The 23,161-nt window shown below is 38.2% G+C and overlaps 2 protein-coding genes across 3 annotated transcripts in view; both read left to right on the forward strand.

Moving 5' to 3' along the window:
• The first annotated feature begins 2,452 nt into the window (after window positions 1-2,452).
• The window catches only part of LOC117985465 (putative fatty acyl-CoA reductase CG8306), a 29,954-nt gene continuing 9,245 nt past the window's right edge, over window positions 2,453-23,161 (forward strand). The window contains exons 1-4 of one of the 2 annotated variants that reach the window (XM_034972197.2): window positions 2,453-2,561; window positions 21,483-21,691; window positions 22,221-22,472; window positions 22,949-23,094. In XM_034972197.2, the coding sequence (XP_034828088.1) occupies window positions 21,494-21,691; window positions 22,221-22,472; window positions 22,949-23,094 (596 nt within the window). In that variant the 5' untranslated portion in view covers window positions 2,453-2,561; window positions 21,483-21,493. Of the gene's footprint in view, window positions 2,562-13,817; window positions 13,934-21,482; window positions 21,692-22,220; window positions 22,473-22,948; window positions 23,095-23,161 lie in introns of those variants that run through there. The other variant, XM_069501008.1, reaches the window with a different exon arrangement.
• On the forward strand, window positions 16,144-20,339 carry LOC138402728 (uncharacterized). Its single transcript, XM_069500565.1, has 3 exons — window positions 16,144-16,298; window positions 16,795-17,722; window positions 19,528-20,339. The coding sequence occupies exons 1-2, from the start codon at window positions 16,178-16,180 to the stop codon at window positions 17,718-17,720; spliced, it is 1,047 nt and encodes a 348-aa protein (XP_069356666.1). The 5' UTR covers window positions 16,144-16,177; the 3' UTR covers window positions 17,721-17,722; window positions 19,528-20,339.

Genomic DNA, 23,161 nt, shown 5'->3' on the forward strand with positions numbered 1-23,161 from the left:
CAAAGATAAGAAATTGACAACAGATAATATTCCGGAGTAAGGACACTTTACCCTACTTGGGTTTACTTTCAATTACAATAAAAAACATGGCCAAGTGCTAGTCAGGCTCGCGCACCGAGGGCTCCGTAGTACAGCCGTATTTATCCGACATTTTGCACGATAAATCAAAAACTGATTCATAAAAATAAATAAAAATCTGTTTTAGAATCCAAAGATAAAGCCCTTTTATATGATACCCCACTTGATATAGTTATCTTATTTTGAAAATTGAAAACACTAATTTTTAGTTCATGACCACAATTGATTTTCAGATTTTTCCCCTAATGTCTGCTATAAGACCTACCTACCTGCCAAATGTCATGATTCTAGGTCTACGGGAAGTATCCTGTAGGTTTCTTGACAGACAGACAGACAACAGAGTGAGGGTTTCGTTTTTCCTTTTGAGGTACGGAACCTTAAAAATAGCCAGCATTCATATTACATTTTCCGGCTTTACACTTTTTGTCACTTGAATGATAGCCACCGAGCCCATTTGATATTTTAATTTTAATAATTAATTTAAGGTTTTCTTCGAAAACTTATTTGCATTTTATTAGGTAACTAGCTGATCCCCGCGGCTTCGCCCGCGTAGATTTAGGTTTTTAAAGATCCCGTATAGCCTATGTCACTCAGGAATAATGTAGCTTTCTACTGGTGAAAGAATTTTTAAAATCGGTTCAGTAGTTCTAAAGATTACCCCCTACAAACAAACTTAACGACATTACCTCTTTATATAATACTTACGGAACCCTATTTTTTTCCAAAATAAAATATAGCCTATGTTACTCGTGGATAATGTAGCTTTCGAATGGTGAAAGAATTTTTAAAATCGGTCCAGTAGTTTTTGAGCCTATTCAGTACAAACAAACAAACAAACAAACAAACAAACAAACAAACAAACAAAGTTTTCCTCTTTATAATATTAGTGTAGATTAGTGTAGACAACGGGCCGTGCAGCAGATATCGTAATATTTTAATTTCGCCATAACTTCAAAACCAAACGTCCAATTTTAATCATTCAAAGACCAAATATTATCTCCATAAACTGTTCTTAGTGATGAAATCATTTATTTTGATAAGGATTAATAGCATGAGTAAAATAAACGCGTTTAAATGTAGTCCAACAAAAATTCAAGATTTTTAAATAAAAAAATGGTTGCTGTGCCTCACTCGACATAGATGGGTATAGTGTGTCGCGGACTTTTTTGTAGATATTTATAAGATCTACAATTAATTAGAACATTTTATGGTTCTATCTTTTATAGTTTAGGCAGCGTACGCAAAATAAGTAACTTTTCTGGTTGATTTTTTACACCTTGTGTCCGAAAAACCCAAATATCTTACGGAACCCTATTTTTTTCCAAAATAAAATATAGCCTATGTTACTCGTGGATAATGTAGCTTTCGAAAGGTGAAAGAATTTTTAAAATCGGTCCAGTAGTTTTTGAGCCTATTCAGTACAAACAAACAAACAAACAAACAAACAAACAAAGTTTTCCTCTTTATAATATTAGTGTAGACAACGGGCCGTGCAGCAGAAATCGTAATATTTTAATTTCGCCATAACTTCAAAACCAAACGTCCAATTTTAATCATTCAAAGACCAAATATTATCTCCATAAACTGTTCTTAGTGATGAAATCATTTATTTTGATAAGGATTAATAGCATGAGTAAAATAAACGCGTTTAAATGTAGTCCAAAAAAAATTCAAGATTTTTAAATAAAAAAATGGTTGCTGTGCCTCACTCGACATAGATGGGTATAGTGTGTCGCGGACTTTTTTGTAGATATTTATAAGATCTACAATTAATTAGAACATTTTATGGTTCTATCTTTTATAGTTTAGGCAGCGTACGCAAAATAAGTAACTTTTCTGGTTGATTTTTTACACCTTGTGTCCGAAAAACCCAAATATCTTACGGAACCCTATTTTTTTCCAAAATAAAATATAGCCTATGTTACTCGTGGATAATGTAGCTTTCGAATGGTGAAAGAATTTTTAAAATCGGTCCAGTAGTTTTTGAGCCTATTCAGTACAACCAAACAAACAAACAAACAAACAAACAAACAAACAAACAAACAAACAAAGTTTTCCTCTTTATAATATTAGTGTAGATTAAGGTATTAATCAATGAAGCAGCAAACCCAACTACTTAATAAGTATCTAATGCACTTGGTCTTAGAATCTCAGTATCTACCTAGCTATTGTGGCTAATTCCGTTGTACAATTGCCACACTAATTATTAGCTTTAAAAATCGTCTAACGCCAAACGGCAATGTGAATGCCGCTGTCAAAATTATCACGTTAGGTCGTGGCTACACCTACGTTCGACGGCGCTTCCCGTTAATGTAGCCGGAGCATTAATGTCCATTCACTTCAATTAAATCGTAAACAATTTAAACAGTTTCAACTTCAGTTGAGCTTGCGTGCGCTTGCGTCGCTAACGTGTACAGCAATACCTGTCTGCCTTAGCATATCGTGGATTTCCTTTTAACACGAATTCGAGTAACCTTTCAAAGGTAAGTGAAAACCTAAATATTACTCATAAATCCTATATTTTTAGTGCTGTTGATTTGATTTAGAACTGAGATAAATTATTGGACAAAAGATTCACAATACAGTTAGGTAGGCACGTTTGAACTAGGTCTATACATAATATACCTATACCTACCTAGTTATGAATATGATATTATGATTATTCAAGTTTACGTTTTCGCACATAGCTTACGCGGTAGTAACGCAGTTTTACTCGAAAACTGTGGTAATAGCCTATTGGTTGAGACGTCAGCATTACATTTGGGGGGCCTAAGGTTCGATCCCGGGCAAGCACTTCTACATTTTCGTAGATAATTATGCGTTTTAAGCACGGATTAGAGAAATTCACTCATCTGTGGTTTTAAGCAATTAAATATCACTTGCTTTAACGGTGAAGGAAAACATCGCGAGGAAACCTGAATACGTACTTAAAACTAAAGCTACGAGGGTTCCAAACGCGCCCAGGTCTGAGAAGAGTCCACAACAAGGTCCTTTATTACCTGTTACCTCCCAAAGCCACCACGATCCAAACTTCATAGTCGCTGATCGTTCCTCCCTATGTTGGGTTTTTATAAAATAACGAAGGTATGCCACACGCTGGGTCTTAGTCCATTATTATAATAACTCGTCTTGACGTTATTGATGTTATAAGTGGCATGACTATTATTATTTTTTATTGGCGAGACCTCAGACCGGCTAATGCTCCATTGTTTCGAATAGATTAGGTGCTAGGGCTATCAAACTTTGAAATGAAAAAAAAAAACAAAATCTTAAGTAACTATTTTTCTTGTTTTTAATTTGATGTTGGCTAACCTATACTAAGTATAGACTCTTCAATCAGTACCTCCTACCCTTATTACAAATGCGAATGTGTGTTTCTTTGTTGGTTTGTTGGTTTGTCCTTCAATCACGTCGCAACGGAATTTTTGCATGGGGATAGATAAAGACCTGGAGAATGATTTTTATCAAAATCAAAGAGTTTCCCCGGAATTTTTTTAAAACCTAATTCCACGCAAACGAAGTCGCGGGCATCAGCTAGTCAAGAATAAAATAGAAATATACTTAAATATAAGTAAACTAATAATTATATATAAATAAACTAATAATTATATATAATAATTTAAAAATAAAATTATAATTATATATAAATAAACTTTTACAAGTACTTTTGAATCGTCAAATGCACCTACCACTGATTCGGAATGCCTTTCCTACCGAGAAGAGCCAGCGAGAAACTCAGGAAAGTTCAAAAGTCATTCGTGGGAATGGGTGGGTTATAACCTTTTTTAATAAAATTCCGGAATCTATTTTGGACTTGCCTTTACACAAGTATAAAAAATCTATTAAAAGTATGAAAAAGTAATAAGTACCTATACCTAACACAATCGAAGATTATGTAAATGATAAAAGAGCGCGGATTAGACCTGCAGTTCATTCCAGCAATGCGCGGGAGTGCAATTACTTTTTATCCCGGAAAATCAAAGAGTTCCCACAGGATTTTGAAAAATCTATTACCAAGCGGACGAAGTCGTTCAGCTAGTTTACAATAATGATGAAACGAGTCTGCCTCTGCAACTTGCATAACATCATAATATTTACAACCAAAGTAACAATTTTTTAATTACAACACTCAAGGGTCAATAAAATTATGAAATAACCCTAATGGGTCGTATACCTAATAATAAATAAAATTGAAGTGTCTATCTGTAATTTCGAAATAACTACCACCTCGGCTCAAATTAATCTCATAATATGGTTATTTGACCTGTACCATAACTGAATCACACGTTATTAAAATTTTTGTGTCCGTCTGTCTGTTTGAATGGGCTAATCTTCGGAACGGCTGAACCTATTTTGACGGGACTTTAACAGAAAAGTAGAAGATTAACCAAGGAGTAACATAGGCTCCTTTTTTAACCGACTTTCAAAATACGAGGAGTTGTGTCTTTCTACCTTCTTTCTATACACCGCCGAGATTTCTAAACCGATTTGAGTAAATTTTTTTTGTCAATAGAGAAACTTGATGGTAACACTAGAAAAATTGATGGTATTTAGAAACTGTCGGTTATAAATTGATATTGGAGGTACCTACCAAATAAAGACTTTTTGAAGTCGACGATCCAACTCGCCAGCTCTGATGCTGCAAGGAATTGCATTCTTAAATCGTGGTGATGCCACGAGATTTTCAAAAAAATCATGTGTTAAAATGTTTTTATGAAATTTGGTACTGAGATATCTTGCATCTCGGGGACGGGCTACTACGGATAGGCTACTTTTGTCCTGGAAAATCAAAAGTTCCCACAGGATTTTTAAAAACCTAAATTCACGCCGGCGAAATCGCGGGCATATCGCGGCTCAATAAAATCTGTAAGCATAAATAAAATTCAAAGTCCTGACTGACTGACTGACTGACTTATATATCGACGCACAGCCTAAACAGCTGGTTCTAGAGAAATAAAATTTGGAGGGCTTGTTCTTTGTAAAGAGTAAATATCCACTATGAAAAGATTTTTCAAAATTCTACCCCTAAGGAGGTTAAATATGGGATGAAAGTTTGTATGAAAGTCCTTAATTTTTCCAAGTTATTTCCATGAAAATTGGTATTTGGCTTCTCGGTTACGAAATGAAGAAATACATGTTTCAGGATATTTTGAAAATTCTACCCCCACCCCAATTTATTTAATCCCACCCGAGCGAAGCCGGGGCGGGTCTGCTAGTACGATTATATGCGGCTTTTGTAGTAAACAACTGAAGGCAGGAAACCCGTTAACAGTTAACTTTCTAAAGCTTCACATTATGTAGCTCTATACTAGCAGATGCCCGCGACTTCGTACGCGTCAATTTAAGTTTTTGAAAATCCCGTGGCAACTCTTTGATTTTCCGGGATAAAAAGTAATCTTTGTGTTAATCCGATGTATAATCTATCTCTATGACAAATTTCAGCCAAATCTGTCCAGTAGTTTTTGCGAGAAAGAGTAACAAACATACACACATACATACACACAAACTTTTGTATTTTGGTTTATACAACAACTAGCTTATTCCCGCGACTTCATCCGTGTGGACCACACAACTTTCAAACCCCTGTTTTAACCCTTTAGGAATTGATTTTTTTAAAATCCTTTCTCAGCGGATGCCTACGTAATCTATCTGCATGCCAAATTATTTCAGCCCGATCCGTCCAGTAATTTGAGCTGTGCGTCGATAAATCAGTCAGTCAGTCAGTCACCTTTTCCTTTTATATATATACACCTAGATAAACCACAAAACTCGTACCTACCTAAGTTAATAGATATAGAACTACCACAGAGAGGAAACTTGATTTCTCTTGGCACAAACTATTATAGGCGGTACTGGCCTATGTACTAAATACTTTCTAGTAAGTAAGTCCTTATGTACACAATTTCTCTTTGTTTTCTACGCGTATATTTATTAGGTTTATTACTTACTACACAGTACATAATTATTATAATTTTAGATTGTCTGCCAATCCGCACTGAGCCAGCGTGGCAGACTATGGCCTAAACCCTTCTCAATGTGAGAGGAGACCCGTTCTCAGTAGTGAGCCTGCGATGATGATGTTGATGACATCATCAAAAATATTTTTATAAGTATTGTTATAAATAAGCCGTGAGAGCCCAGTGGTTAGGATTCGGGAGGTCGGGGATTCGACCTCTAACTTTCGGAGTTATGTGCGTTTTAAGTATTAATCAGTAGTCAGTACCCTTATTATAAATGCGAAAGTGTGTTTGTTTGTTGGTTTATTGGTTTGTTGGTTTGTCCTTCAATCACGTCGCAACGGTGAAACGGATTGACGTGATTTTTTGCACGTCTATAGATACAGACCTGGAGAGTGACATAGGCTACTTTTTATCCCGGAAAATCAAAGAGTTCCCACGGGATTTTCAAAAACCTAAATCCACGCAGACGAAATCGCGGGCATCAGCTAGTGTACCTATCTATATTTTTGCCATACCCTACAGGGTCTCATGTGTAATGCCATACCTGTACTTACCTACATATGAAAAGCAAAATAAAAAACCGGCCAAGTGCGTGGCGGACCACGCGCAGTGTAGGGTTCCGTAGTCACAATTAACCTCGAAAAACAGATATAACTCCTTAACCTGTGAACTCTACTTAGCCATGATAGTTTTCCTTTAATTATACCTGTGCCAAATTACAGATTTCTAGCACTAATAGTCTCTGAGATTAACCGAGGACGGACGGACGGACGGACAGACGGACGGACATGGTGAAACTATAAGGGTTGTCCTTGTTTACTACGGAACCCTAAAAATGACAATATGAATAATTATACCTATTGTGTACCGTACCTACTGTACATTACTCTATCTTTCCAAATAATATCTGTCCCGGCTTTACTCACGTGTGTAGTCGACGTTAGCCCGACTAGTTTCGAACCCATACGGGGTCCTTTTTCAAGGGAGTCCGTTCGCGCACGCGAGTTCTGAGTCAGAACCGCGGCGCGTGCGCGAACGGACTCCCTTGAAAAAGGACCCCGTATGGGTTCGAAACTAGTCGGGCTAACGTCGACTACACACGTGAGTAAAGCCGGGACAGATATTATTTAGAATGGAAATCACTCACGGTAGTTTAAACGTACTCTATCTTCTTTAGAAGATAACAGAACTCTCACAAACAGATAAACGGCAAATAAACTAGGCTCAGAGATCTCGTTTCGCTCGGGTAAGTAATAATTTACATATTTATTGCATGTTTTAGGGTTCCGTGCCTCAAAAAAAAAATATCTCTTATAGGATCACTTCGTTGTCTGCCTGTCTGTCGTGACTCATGTCTGTCAAGAAACCTTTAGGGTACTTCCCGTTGACTTGCAATCATGAAAGGCAAGTCAATTAAATAGCACAAATAAAGGGAAAAACTGGGCAAGTGCGAGTCAGGCTCGCGCAATGAGGGCTCCGTACTACAGTCGTATTTTTTTGACATTTTGCACGATAATTCAAATACTATGATGCATAAAAATAAATAAAAATCTGTTTTAGAATGTACAGGTGAAGACCTTTCATATGATACCCCACTTGATATAGTCACTCACTTCGAAAGTTGAAAATACTAATTATTATTTCATGACCACAATTTAATTTTTTTTGTGTGATCTAACCCTAAATTGACGGTTTTCAGATTGTTCCCCAAATGTCAGCTATAAGATCTACCTACCTGCCAAATTTCATGATTCTAGGTCAACGGGAAGTACCCTGTAGGTTTCTTGACAGACAGACAAACAGACAGACAGATAGACAGACAACAAAGTGATCCTATAAGGGTTCCATTTTTCCTTTTGAGGTACGGAACCCTAAATATGAAGTTGATGATGAAAGGGAAAATTCCGATCAAATGCGTTTTTTATACAATCGCGGGGCTGGTTTGAGATTTCTTGTACGATGGTGCGGAATCCTTCGTGTGCGAGTCCGACTCGCACTTGACCGGTTTTATACAATATAACTTACTTATTAATTTAGACCACATTGTGAATTCGTGTGAAAAGTGAAAGTTGCTTAGGTACCAACCTACCACGTCAAAATCTGACGACATAATATAATAGTACCTACCTACATATTCATAGTCCAACGGGCATCTATTAGTGACAGGCAAATAAATGCTTAGGTTACTTTTATAAAAAAAAAAACTATGTTAATAATAACAAAATGTGCAGTATCGATTTTTAGGCTTCTTTGGCGGATCATAGGACAAGGAGTACGTTACTGGTTGATCAGTCGCTCCTTCTTTCCCGCGATGCGATGCTCCAATTTTCCTTTCTACTCGACGCGACGTTATGCTCAAATTCTTGGCTGCCTGCCATGAATAACGACCTAAGCACATTCTGTACCGATGTTTGCTGTCTGTAGATAGTGAGTAGGCCGTTTGCAACGAGGGCAAGGGTCAAAATATAAATTTTTATTATTATGATCGATAAAAAATAATATCAATAATCTTTTATTGATATTAATATTAATGTTGATTGATCAATTGATTGGTCAATTTGAATTGATTGAAATAATCATATTACGATGCCTACGAAATAGTTGTTTTGTTATGCAAGGCAGGGCAAGGCTGCAAAGATGTTATATTGTCGCGAGAGTTTGTATTGAATTCCGAGCCAGCGAAGGGTTCAAAGATAGAATCCTGAGCGTAGCGAGGAATTCAAGTTAAATTCAAGTTTAGAATTCAAATTTAAAATTCTTAAAATAAAAAATAAATCATTTTCATAATTCAACGAACGAACCGCGTTTCTGAACGTTTCATTATCACGTGGTATACCTACCACAGTTCGTCACGTTCGAATTTCAACTCGTAGGTACCTAACTACTTTGCGCGTTAGCGAGCAAAATTACCACTTTCCACTCAGATTTCAAAGGGCAAAAGGATTGCTTCCGAGCGAGTGAGATGAAAAATAAATTGCTTTAAACATAAAGCAAGAAAGCGTCAATTACTTTGAACTTTAAAGTTTGTGTAAGTACCTAACTTATACACTACCTATGTAGGTGATAATTCTAAAGACGTTACCATGACGTTACAAACCCGTGTTACAAGCCTACATCTTTAGAGTAGTTACTTAGGTAAAGTACCCACATCTTCAGAGCCAGTTCGCTTAAAACAAATAATTTTCTGCAAATCTGGGAAAATTCAGAAAATTATCTTTCAGGCACAAATATTGAAGTAAATGAGTATTTTTGACCAAAGTCTTATTGAAAAACATGTAGATGCATAAATGTTATGCGCGCAAAACTCATTACCATAAGCCTTCGACGTTTAATTAGTCTACTATTTTCGAAAAACTAACTAAAATTTGAATTTTCGCGGCTGGATCTATCAAACCACCTTAATGGTTTTGGTGGTTGTGGGTATAATATTACTTATGGTATAATATGGTAGAGCCTTGGTAGAATGCTTTTATCAGATTTTAAAAGTTAAAACACCCTGACCGAAACCTGCCGAAACTCAAAAAGATCGTAGTGATTACCTACCATTCTCTTTGCTCAAAAGTGCGAAAAAATGGCAAATGTTTGTTGTAAGCAAAATCTTCCCAAAAACTGGGGAGATATCACTAAATTTAAGACATGGGTGGAAATGTTGTTAATAATATTTTTTGTGCACAATATAAAATTGCGAGTTTAGGGAATGTTGTAGTATAAATCTCCTATCACACTTTGACTCTTGCGCGCACACTTGATAGGTAAGTAGGTAGGTATTTACGTGGTATTTACCGTGCTTTTGCGAAGGTTCTGTTAACGCAAATATGGGAAATATTGGGTAAGACGGTGTCAAAGTAAATAAATAGCCAATGTGGCAGTTTTACTAATAAATAGCTATAAATTATAATGATTACGACGTTTCTGCCACTCGTCGCGATTATAATATGTCAGATCTTCAGATTACAAAACTAAAGCTACCCACATCTTACATAGTCCATACGTAATAATTATATATTATTTATTATATACCTACTAATAATACTAGAATAATATTTTAATACTAGATGATGCCCGCGACTTCGTCCGGGTGGATTTAGGGTTTTCAAAATCCCGTGAGAACTCTTTGATTTTTCGGGATAAAAAGTAGCCTATGTTCTTGCCCATTTATTATTTTCCGATATGAACCCCTATGTCTGTCTCCGGGAAGCAAGTTGTTTCTGTAGGTACCTTATTTGGATTAGGTACCTGATATGCCGTAAAAGGTAACACACAGATAGACAGACTTATACTTATTGTCGCATTTTATAATATTATTATTATTATTATCGATATATCTACTCTCACGCCCGTGTACAAGATAAATATATATAACAGCCAAAAGAAATATAATATACTTACATACATAAAAATAAATAAACCTACATAAACATTACATACATACATATTTGTACCGGGCGGAGGATTACACCCCGGCAGGGGAGACCAAACGGCCGGGGGTCAGGGCGACAGGCGAAGAAATCGGCGGACTATCCTAGCCGAGTCCAGCAAGACCGCTTTTTGCATCCTGGCTGCGAGCGAACTGCCACGGAACCCCAGTCGCCTCAGATGGTGAGCGAGGCTGACTGGGATCAACCCATTCGCAGATATGACGATTGGGATGATTTCAGTGGACTCCACATGCCACATGTCGGAAACCTCGTGAGCCAGATCGAGATACTTGCGCTTTTTCTCCGTCTCAGCTCTCACGAGGTTCTCGTCATACGGAATGGTGATGTCCACCAAAAACACCCTCGACTGTGCCCGGTCCACCACCACGATGTCAGGCTTATTCGCTAGAATAGTCCTGTCCATGATGATGGACCGGTCCCAATAGAGCCGGACTCCGTCGCGCTCGAGTACCGGCACCGGTGTGTACTTGTAATACGGCAGCCTCTCATCCAGGAGACCGTACTTCAGAGCAAGCTCTTGGTGAAGGATTTTGGCTGCTTGGTTGTGTCTGTGCAGATACTCAGTGTTGGCAAGCGCTGAGCATCCCGAAAGCACATGTCTGAGTGACTCGCCGGGATGGCGACAAGCTCGACAGATGTCGTGAGTGCCATCCTTCAGAATGTACTTTCGGTAGTTCCGCGTCTTGACCACCTGATCTTGTATCGCACAGACAAAACCCTCGGTTTCCCCGAAGAGGTCACCAAAGCGCAGCCACTGCACTGACGCTTTCTTATCTACGTGTGGCTCTTATTTATTATTATTATTAGCATATTATTATGGATTTAGTATGTATAACGGGACGGACGTCATTATTACGTATACGCATGCTCAATAATTACTCAAATAGATTTGAGTAAATATTGAGCATGTGTAATTTTATTATTAGTCTAAAGTGGTCTAAAGTCTAAATAGCGACATTGCGATTGGCCTGCCTAGGCAACGTTTTTTTATTCAGATACAAGTTAGACCTTGGTTGCAATCTCACCTTGTGGTAAGTGATGGTGGAGTCTAAGATAAAAGCGGGCTAACCTGGAAAGGGTATGGCAGGTTTTTTTTAAATTAAACCCACACCCCGTTGGTTTCCACACGGCATCGTACCGGGACGCTATATTGCTCGGCGGCTCGGCTTTTCAGGTAGGAAAGGCAGATCAGAAATTTAGAACCTATAAAATTCCAAACCCCTGCCGGGAATCGAACCCGGTACCTCCCACTAATAAGACAACAGCGCTTCCTACTGCGCCAGGAAGTCGTCACTCAGGAATGTCCAGGGCAGTCGGTTAAAAACCAAAACTTCGGCTTCTGCTTAGTTTTTGGGCCAATCTGGAAGTGCCTCAATTCCTAGTCCAAAGCTAAAAGTCAATACGCCATTTTCCATACGACTATTATGCAATTCTCAACTCAAAAACAGAATAGATTAGAAAGACTTTTATTATTTCCAAAGTGCTTATGAAATGTCAAGTTAATTTACCGCTCAGCAGGGTTATAGGAAAGCTTTCAGAGCGTTTGAGCACTGCATCCGATCCAAATCCGATCCAATTTGTATAAAAGGTTGCACACTAGATTCGAATTTTGTTTCCCAAAGCCGATAACATTGCCAGATAATCCATTTATGAGACACTGGGTTGGTTTGCACATGGACTCTCAGGCTGAGATCTATAGAGCGCACTTTGACTTTGCTCAGACTTAAGGTTGAGTTAAAACGAGACAGATTTATGTGAGAGGTATAGCTCTGTCTCGTTTTAACTCTGTCTTAAGTCTAAGCTAAGTCAGAGTGCGCTCTACAGATCTCACCGTCAGTGGCTCATGGGTGGTAGATTCCTAGACAAATAAAATTGTGCATAAAACAGTCTACTAACAAAATGGATGTAATATCTGAAATAAAGATGATTATTATTATTGCTCACGGAAGAGTCATCATCATCATCATGATCGGCATCGTCGGCTCAATACAGAGCACGGGTCTCCTCTCAGAGTGAGAAGGGCTTTGGCCATAGTCTAGGTACCATGCTGGCCATGTGCGGATTGGTAGACTTCACACACTTTTGAGAACATTATGGAGAACTCATAGGCATGCAGGTTTCGTCACGATGTTTCCCTTCACCATTAAAGCGAGTAATATTTAATTACTTAAACGCACATAACTCCGAAAAGTTAGAGGTGCGTGCCCGGGATCGAACCCCGACCTCAAATTAGAAGGCGGACGTCCTAACCGCTAGGCTATCACAGCTTTTCACGGATGATTACAATACCTACTGTATGAATGCTTGCACTCATTAACCTGACGATTCAAAAAAACAATTGTAAAAAAGCTAACTTGAATAAAAAGAATTAATTCTATTCTATTCCATTCCATTCCATTCTATTCTATTCCATTCTATTCTATTCTATTCTATTCAGAATCCGAGCTGTTACGGGCCGAAGAATACCTACGCAAGCAATATTCGTCGAAAAAGACCCAATGTATAATCAACATCCGGATTCAATCCACGTTTTCTGTTAGATCTGAATTCTGAATAGTCTAGGATGCAGTGCGTCTAAAGAGTCGCACAATATTCAAGTTATAAGGTTATTTTAATATCTATCTTTGACATTGTAAACGTCATTTTAGAACAAAAACTTAAAACCAAAAGGTAGTTATAATATTTCCATATCACATAACATTAGGTAAGTGAGATTAAGGTCGAGATCATCTTTCAAATACTCGTATATTAAATTATATTCGGCAATTCATGATAGAATTAAAATTTTCAATAAAAAATATTATAATCAAGTCTATTTGCTTTGGGAGAATTCCACGCGTGGCGTAACGACTGTGAATAGGCTAGTGACCTCCCATAAAATATTCAGATTACTGCAATCCATAGTCATAGTTTTTGTAATAAATTATAATTTGCTCAATTTTTTAGGCTTGCCAAATTTTTTATTATACTACATATACTTACCTAGTTTTTCAAGGCAATCCAGTAATCATCATCATCATGATCAACCCATCGCCGGCTCACTACAGAGCACGGGTCTCCTCTTAGAGTGAGAAGGGTTTGGCCATAGTCTACCACGCTGGCCACGCGCGGATTGGTAGATGTGCGAGTGGTGCGTGCCCGGGATCGAACCCCCGACCTCCGATTAGAAGGCGGACGTCCTAACCAGTAGGCTATCACAGCTTTATAATCCAGATTTGTGTGTTGGCAGGTCCATTTTAGGCCATGCACTGAGTGTGGGGCCCTTTTAGAAAGGCAAAAAAAGAAATCAATAATTTTTAAAAACCCATCATCATTAACCCACCGCTGAACTCACTTTCAGAATGAGGCAGGTTTGGCTATAGTCGCTGGTCTGTCCACCTACACTAGGCCATGGGCTCCACATAACAGCTTTGAGAACAGATGTCCAGAGTATTTATAGGTCTATGGTACTCGTAGGTAATAATTATCATTTTAGTTTTGGTTCTACTTTTATGATCTAAAGAAAATAATGGGATAGATAGTTAAATTCTCACCTATTGCATTCAAATTGCGCCATCTTTGTAGTTCTAATGCTATAAAAACGTATTTAATAACTTGTTATCTATGTCAATTACCTTGACCTTAAGGCCGAGGCCGCACTGCACCAGCGACAGCGACGCGATGGCGCGGCGACGCGAAAAATTAGGTGGTCGCACTGCAGGTGCAGAGGCGACAAGCCAGTGAATCGCGGCTACGTCGTGTAATGACCAGCTGCACTGGTTAGGTTCAGGCGATTGAGTTTGCGTGATTCGTGGCCGCAGTAACGTTGCGAGTGACTACGCGACAAATCTATTATTTAAAGCGACTTTCAAAACAGAAATTGTGCTTTTCTACTTAAGTACAAATCTCCGCGTTTTCTGGACCGATTTACGTATTTTTTTTATCGATAGAGAAACTTTGCAATATTGTCCCATAAAAATTTGGATTCCAACTCAATCGTGATGCTGCAGGCTGCTGATCAAAACTGATTGGATTTAGAAACTGTCAGTTACAAATTTGATATTGGTACCTATACCAAGTAAAGACTTTATCGTTGAACTCGAGGACCCAACTCCTCAAACCTGATCCCACGGGCCTTTTTAAGGAATCATCCGTTTAAATGTTTTTACTAAATTTGGTACAGAGATACGTTGCATCCCGGAGACGAGCTATTACGGATAGGCTACTTTTGTCCTGGAAAATCGAAAGTTTGCACAGGATTTTTAAAACCAAAATTCACGCGGGTGAAGCCGCGGGTATCCTTTAGTTGTAAATAAATCTTAAATTTGAGATATAAACTATTCCACATTTTCATTCGACATGTTCTATACCTACAAATCACTTGATCGGTCGAGTGACTAATATTTTGTTTCCATCGCAGGAAGTCTTGTCCCAACTCGTCACACATGTAGGTATGTCGCGCTCTGTCGCTAGCTGTAGCTACCGTTGAGCGTGCTTGTGCGGCCACGATGATACATTTGCTGCGTATTTGATTATAGATCGCGCCTAGTCGCTGTCGATCGCCGTTGATCGTATGAAAATCAAATGTCGTCGCTAATTGCCCAAACAATTTATTCAGTGCGGACACTCAAGTTAGCTGTAGTACATTTTACAAAGTCGCAAGATATTATTATACCTAATCAAATAAATTTTACATGCCACCGCGGTGGTACGGTCATCACCATTTTTTGTGAACGTCTGCGTTCTGCGTTGTCGCCGTCGCGTCGCCGTTGCCGGTACGGTGCGGCCTCGGCCTAAGCGTTATAAACATTAAATAAAAGGGTAGGTAATTAAGTAGGTACCTAAGACTACAATGGAGTGATATTCAGGTAGGTAGGTACTTGTTTAGATTACACGATATACTACCTTATGTCAAACTGCCAAGTTAAGTAAGTATTAAAAATTAAATATTTTTAATGTAGGTAAACTGACAACATAGTTACAATAGTTAAGAAATCCTTTTATACGCCGCCTTACAAAGTGCATGAAAATTATTTGGGTTTTTAAAACTGAACCTAATCTTATGAAACAAATTTTCCAAAACCGACTTTGATCTGGTTGGCTTACTTACTGCTAAGCATTTCAGTTTTACGCAAAGACCTATAATTAATCTAAGGTTTTACGGTACAAGGGCGCGAAGAAATCGAGTATAAGTATGAGTCTATTAATTGACCCTTTTCATTTACGAGGTTGAATGCACACATTTCCTGTCTCCTAAACACTGGTAAAGAAGTTGAACACTAAAAAAAAAAAATCTGTCTTTTGGTATGAGCGATGTTTTGCCACCATCATACAGACGAAAAGTTGTCTCGTTCGCTAGGTAGGTACCTACTACCTAACTACATGAGGTGGTCTACGACATTTTTGTTTCCTGTCTTGACCGTCCGATTAAGTCCACAAATACTAATTATATGTTCGTCGCTTCATCTTTCAGATACAATTAACAAGGTAGTCCTTTTAGCCTACAGGCATCATTCGCACGTTTAGAGCATCGATTTGTAATCGATCTATACATTTTTTTTTTTTTTTTTTGTCTATGGTCACTCACCGCCGCGCGGGCGGCTCGCTATCTTCCTCATTTCTTTTTCCGAGCGGGCAACGTTCGCACGTGCCTACTAAAGTTTATAATAATAACCTACATTGGAAGTGAAGTTTTGGTTTTATTTTTACTTTTTCTTCATCATGCCGAAAAGAAAAAATGAGGAAAAAATACGACGATATCAGCGCAAGCTTCGAAAACTCGAAGCGAAACAAGATAAGTACAAAAGGATTGTGTACTCGTCAGAAGATTCTGATCAATCAGGTTAGTACCTTATATTATATTTTTCAGTGATATTTACAGTAGTAAGGCTCGATCCCTTTGAGATTGATCGTGTGTCATCACAAAGGCTTTCATCCCGAGAGGTTAACCGTGTGTTAACACGTGGGAATTTCGTAATCATCCGAAGGGTGATTACATCATCTTGAGAGCAAATAGTGGGATTACGCATGTAATGCCGGGAGGTGGATCGTGTATCCTCACGAAGGCAATCCTAAATTACATGCTATATAGTACGGAACATGTAATGCCGGGAAGTGGATCGTGTATCCTCGCGAAGGCAATCTCTTAGTACATGCTTCGGAGTATGCGATAATAATATGAAGTGCCTGGAAGTGGATCGTGTATCCTCGCGAAGGCGATCTTTATATTAAAAATTACCACATGGCAGAAAATATTTTCTTTACCGAAAATTTTTCTTCATCTACCCACAATATTTTAATTTTTTACCTACCCTCAGTAGTATTCTGGTTTTTTCCAGACGATGGTATTGTCGAGCCTGATCCACAAAATTTGGAACCTGTAAATCAGGATGACATCGGGGATCATGTAGAAAATGATATTGGGAACAGCGGTGAACCAGCCCCAGGGCCGGCTACAGAACCGGCTGCTCCAGAATTAGATCCGGACATTCTTTCCGCCCTAGGAGAGACCACTAAAGAGGTCCCAAAATTTGGTCCAAAGATTCATGATAAGCTCTCGTGCCTGTGGTTACCTATATTAAAAAAGGGCTTAAATAAGGACGTCAAAGAAAAACTGGTTAAGGAGTACCTTATACCAGAAAATTGCTCATTGTTGCAAGCGCCAAAATTAAACCCGGAAATTTCAGCGGCCGTAGTCGAGGGCGCCCGCACACGGGATAAGAGGGTAGAAACGGTACAACAGCAATTAGGACAAGGCATCGCCGCCCTTAATAAAGGTTTAGAATTGCTGTTAGACGATGGAAAAAACAGGATCCAAGCCATAAAGTTTCTAAGTGACAGCTGTCGCATACTATGCGACCTGCACTACGTAGAAACAGAGTCGAGAAAAAAATTTATTACGCCAGGATTAGACAAAGCTTTTTTAAATATCATACAAGATGTAGACAGAGACGACTTGCTTTTCGGTAATAAGCTTTCCGAAAAAATAAAAGCAACAAAAGTAATAGAAAAACAGGGGTTGCAGATAAAAAAGCCTCCTCCAACCCCAAAAACGTCCACATCCACATCTACAAATCAAGCATCGACGAGCCGCTCACGTCAGGGAAACTGGACGGGCCCTCCTCGCTTCTCCTCGATCAAGGGGGGGAGGGGAGGGCAAAGGAGCAGAGGTGCTCCAGTAGGACGGAGGCCTCAATCAGTGGGTCCTGTCCAGCAGAAGCAGCCTACGCAGACCAAACAGCCGCGTGCAACAACGCAGCAATAAAGGTACATGCCGGTAGAATCCAACATTTTCAGAAATGCTGGCTTCATATTACTGATAATTCTGAAATACTTAAGTGGGTTTCGAAAGGGTATTCAATACCATTTTGTAGGCAGGTTAAACAAGTTTCAAGTCCAAGTAACCTACTCTGTGGTACTGATCGTGTAGATATGATAGACTCAATTAATAAACTGCTAGACCTAGGTGCTATATCTGTATGCAATAGATCTAAAAATGATTTTTGTTCAAGAATATTTTTAGCTCCTAAGCCAAATGGGTCTAAAAGATTTATTTTAAACCTCAAAGCCTTAAATAAATTTATTCATACAACACATTTTAAAATGGAGGACCATAGGACAGCAGCTAGATTGGTACCTAGATCAGGTTTTATGGCAAATATAGACCTCACCGAGGCATACTTATTAGTTCCTATCATAAAAGCACACCGTAAATACTTACGCTTTGAGTTTGACGGAATGTGTTATGAATTTAACGCCATGCCCTATGGTTTATCCGTAGCACCTAGGGTTTTTACAAAACTAATGAAAGAAGTCATGAGTTTTTTACGTAAGATGGGCTATAAATCAGTAATATATCTCGACGATATTCTATGTATCGGAAATACATATGTAGAATGCCAAGACAATGTCAACAAAACCATTTATTGGCTTCAATGTCTGGGGTTTGTCATTAATTATAATAAAAGTAACCTCAAACCTCGACAAGTCTGTAGGTTTTTAGGTTTCATCTACAACACGTTAGATATAACTTTAAGTTTACCGGATGAAAAACGTCAAAGTATTATGCGGTTAGTTGAAAAATTTATCACACTGCCCAAATGTTCAATCAGAGAACTATCACAATTTATTGGAGTTCTCACTGCGGCTTGCCCAGCAGTCAAATACGGTTGGTTATATACAAAAACCCTTGAACGCCAAAAGTACTTAGCCTTAAAACAGTTTGAAAATTTTGAAGTTAAAATTAGACTAACGGACGTTATTTTACCTGACTTATATTGGTGGCGAGAGAACATATCATCCACTTGTAACCTTTTGAGATCTGACAATAATTTTGAGTTAGAAATATTTACGGACGCTTCAAAAATCGGTTGGGGCGCTTTTTGCAATGGAAAACGTGTAAATGGGGGGTGGAAAGTTGATGAATCTTCTTTCCACATTAATAGGTTAGAATTATTAGCTGCCTTTCTGGGATTGAAATGCTTTGCTAGCACACAGTATAATTGCTCGATATTGTTACGTGTTGACAATACAACAGCCTTATGCTATATTAATCGCATGGGGGGTATTCGGTTTCCTCATTTAAATGATTTGGCGAAACAAATTTGGCAATGGTGTGAGATGCGAAAGATTTCATTGTTTGCGTCATATATTAATACACATGCAAATATAGAAGCTGATCAGGAATCACGAAAAATTAATTGGGATATAGAGTGGGAACTATCACAGTGGACATTCCAAAAAATTGTTAAATCTTTAGGGGAACCACAAATTGACCTATTTGCATCTCGAACCAATGCCAAATGCAGCCTTTATGTTTCGTGGAAATCTGACCCCGACGCAACGTATATCGACGCCTTCACAATTAGCTGGCAGTCTCTCTTCTTTTATGCATTTCCGCCGTTTGCCCTAATTCTTAAATGCCTGAGAAAAATAATCACTGATAAAGCTACGGGCATTCTAGTCTTCCCGTACTGGCCCGGGCAGGCTTGGTTTCCGCTTCTCAAAAAAATGCTTATTTCAGATATTGTTATCTTTGAACCTAATCGGGATATTTTACGTTCAAATTACAGATCGTGTCATCGACTTCACCGCAGCCTTTCCCTGGGGGCCGCGACACTCTCAGGGAAGCATTCAGTAGACTAGGTACCCCAGAGATAGCACTTGATTTAATGCTGGCATCGATTTCGGACAATACGATGAAGCAATATTCAGTCACCTATAAATTGTGGTGGTCGTTTTGCTTAGAAAACTCTATAAAGACTTTTGACGCTCCATTATCGGCAGTAATAACATTTCTCGTTAACCTTTTCAATAAGGGTGCTTCCTATGGTACCCTTAACAGTCATCGATCTGCCCTTTCGTTACTTCTAGGAAATAATATCGGGTCAGACGAACGCGTAAAACGCTTATTAAAAGCTTTTTATAGACAAAAACCATCCCATCCGAAATACACCACGACATGGGATCCAAAAACGGTACTCGACCATATTTCTGCATGGTACCCGAATAGCGATCTAAGCTTGTTTGAAATTTCAAAAAAATTAGCAATTTTGTTAGCCTTGTGTACTTCTCACCGAGTACAAACGCTGTCTTTAATTAAGATCACCAATATTAACAAGAGCGTCTCAGGTATAAAAATCTTAATACCCGACATTACAAAGACCTCGGCAGCTAACCGTGAGCAGCCCGTGCTTTTTTTACCCTATTTCGTTAACAACCCAAGCATATGCCCGGCAAAGACCCTAGAAGATTATCTTCAGGCAACATCAAAGTTACGAACAGAGGTTACTACTAATTTGTTCTTAAGCTATAAGAAACCTTTTAAGATGGTAACATCACAAACAATAAGTAGGTGGATAAAACAGACTCTGGCGGAGAGCGGCGTCGATATCTCAATATTTAGTGCACATAGCACTCGTCACGCCTCCACCTCGGCGGCGGCCTCCGCAGGTGTCTGCATTGACACCATAAGAAAGACAGCTGGCTGGACTAGCTCGTCCTCGATGTTTGCTCAGTTTTATAACCGTCCAATAACAGACGAAGGAGCATTTGCTCGATCGGTTTGTGGAGTTAACAATAATGATTGATTTATCGATGATTAATAGGTATAACCAATTAGAAATAACTGATTATAGAAATTAGCTGATTATTACTATTGTGTGTTGATTAAGAAACATAATATTACTCTTAATTAACGTTACTAAATATTAAAAGTTTTTTCAATTATGTATCTGAATGTTTTTTACTGATGTTAAAAAATAACTTATCATTTCTCTGAACATCTACCTTGTTAATTGTATCTGAAAGATGAAGCGACGAACATATAATATAAGATCAAATGAACTTCGTGAAGTTCGATCATTATTATATGAGTCGCTTCATCTGAAGATACAAGTTCCCACCCACCCACAACCAAAGGGAAAAAACTTTTTATGTAATATCTCTAAAAAGAATGAGGAAGATAGCGAGCCGCCCGCGCGGCGGTGAGTGACCATAGACAAAAAAAAAAAAAAAAAAATGTATAGATCGATTACAAATCGATGCTCTAAACGTGCGAATGATGCCTGTAGGCTAAAAGGACTACCTTGTTAATTGTATCTTCAGATGAAGCGACTCATATAATAATGATCGAACTTCACGAAGTTCATTTGATCTTATATAAGTCTCTATTCATTGATAAGTAGGTACTTTCACGGTTCACCTGCACCACCATGACTTTATAGCTACGACTGTTTAATTATTTTGATTGATTTAGGGAGTTTTTAGGGAATTTTTGTTTTATTAGCGGCAGCACTAATTGCGAAATTTTTCAATTATTTTGACATTGACAGCCATCAACATAGATTAATTATTGATGTATCCCTTGTCTGTCAACTTAAAAACAAAGAGTATATAATCACCACATAATCACTACGTCAAAGTAAACTGCAAACTGCAAAGTTTTATCCCGAAATCTTTCAATAATTTCTTTCTTTAATGCAATATTTATGAGCTTTTCGTTATAGTTCTCTTTATTTTATTGCAGGAGACATCAAAATGATGGAACAATCGCAAGTGCGTGCGTTCTACACGAATAAAAACTTCTTCATAACCGGCGGCACAGGATTCGTCGGGTTGTGCCTTATCGAGAAGATCCTGCGAAGTATACCAGATGTGGGGAACTTATACTTGCTGATGAGACCTAAGAAAGGGAAGCAGATCTCCGACAGGCTTGAAGAGTTTCCAAACAATCCCGTAAGAATTTATTTACCTACCTATTAAAATATGCCATTGACCTAATTACATCGATTTGTCAATGGGTCAATCACCTATTAAAACAATATATTATAACTACTACTACAGTCTACAATACTGGAACAAATCCTTCATAGAATAGAAATTTTAGGCTGTCATGTTATGTGAGGGACTAGTTAAGACTAGACTAGGAAATAAAATTAAACAATTTAATGGTTTGGTTAAATGTAGGACAATAGTGCAACTGGTGGGGTTTGAACCGGCCACCTTTCGGAATTCAGTCTGCTCCTCAACCGTTGAGCTATTGAAGCTATATTTATATTTATAAATTATTCATTAAACTACTACTTAACAGCTTCAGCATCTTAAGTTACTAGAATATTTTTACTTAGAATTTGAAATAGTTATATAAATAAATAATAAATGTATCAGTGTGTGTTTGTGTATAAGTAATGGAGTAAATGTAAAATATGTGTATTGTGTTCCTAATTAATAAAATAAATAAAGAGTTATTCATTGTGTTTTCCAGGTCTTCGAGAAGCTTCTAGAAACCCAATCAAAAGACATATTCAAGAAGCTGATACCAATATCTGGTGATGTAGGAAATGAAGACCTTGGCTTGAGCGCTGAAGACAGACAGGTCTTGAAAGACAATGTCAATGTGGTGATACATTGTGCAGCCACTTTAGACTTTGAGGAAAACCTGAGGCCCACTGTGAAAATTAATGTTCTGGGTACCAGACAGGTTATGGAGTTATGTAAGCAGATTAAAGATTTGAAGGTAAGTTAAGTCAACATTTTTCGACATTTTTATTTTTATAAAGAATATTAGCCATGTTAAATGACTAATATTCCCCTTTCCTCTCCAACTAAGCGTCAGGCTTGTGCTAGGAGTAGGTACGACAACAGTGCAACGGGCGGGGTTTGAACTGTCGACCTTTCGGTTTTCAGTCCACTCCTTTACCGGTTGAGCTATTGAGGCTCTAACTAGACACAACTATATTATGAAATAGATGATGCCTATTACTTCGTATCTTTGCGTATCAAACTCCCAAGCATTAGCTACAGTATGCGGCAGAAAGTAATGTACATCTGCCTTTAGAATGACATTTCAGCTTTGTCTCTGGCACTCATACCTATATGATGTTTTGTCGTCCCAATGACAGGGACAGCGCTCTACAAATCTGCTATCTCCTTCTAAATGTTGACGTACATACTTTCTACCACATACTGTAATATATTATTCATATTTGACAGGTTATGGTCCACGTGTCTTCGGCCTATGTAAACTCATATTTAACCGAAGCTCACGAGAAGGTATACGAAGCCCCAGCAGAGGTGGAGAGCGTCATCAATATGGCGCAGAAGTTAACTGACCAGGCGCTGAATGATATTGAGAGGACGTAAGTATTGCATTGTTTTGAGTAATTAAATATCACTTGCTTTTACTGTGAAGGAAAACATCTTGAG

The sequence above is a fragment of the Maniola hyperantus genome, chromosome 9 (assembly GCF_902806685.2).
Source record: "Maniola hyperantus chromosome 9, iAphHyp1.2, whole genome shotgun sequence".
NCBI lineage: Eukaryota > Metazoa > Arthropoda > Insecta > Lepidoptera > Nymphalidae > Maniola > Maniola hyperantus.

Coding starts and splice junctions, on each gene's coding strand:
- LOC138402728 (XM_069500565.1), top strand. CDS start 16,178: ATGCCGAAAAGAAAAAATGAGGAAAAAATACGACGATATCAGCGCAAG. Junction 16,299..16,794: donor AGAAGATTCTGATCAATCAG/GTTAGTACCTTA, acceptor GGTTTTTTCCAG/ACGATGGTATTGTCGAGCCT.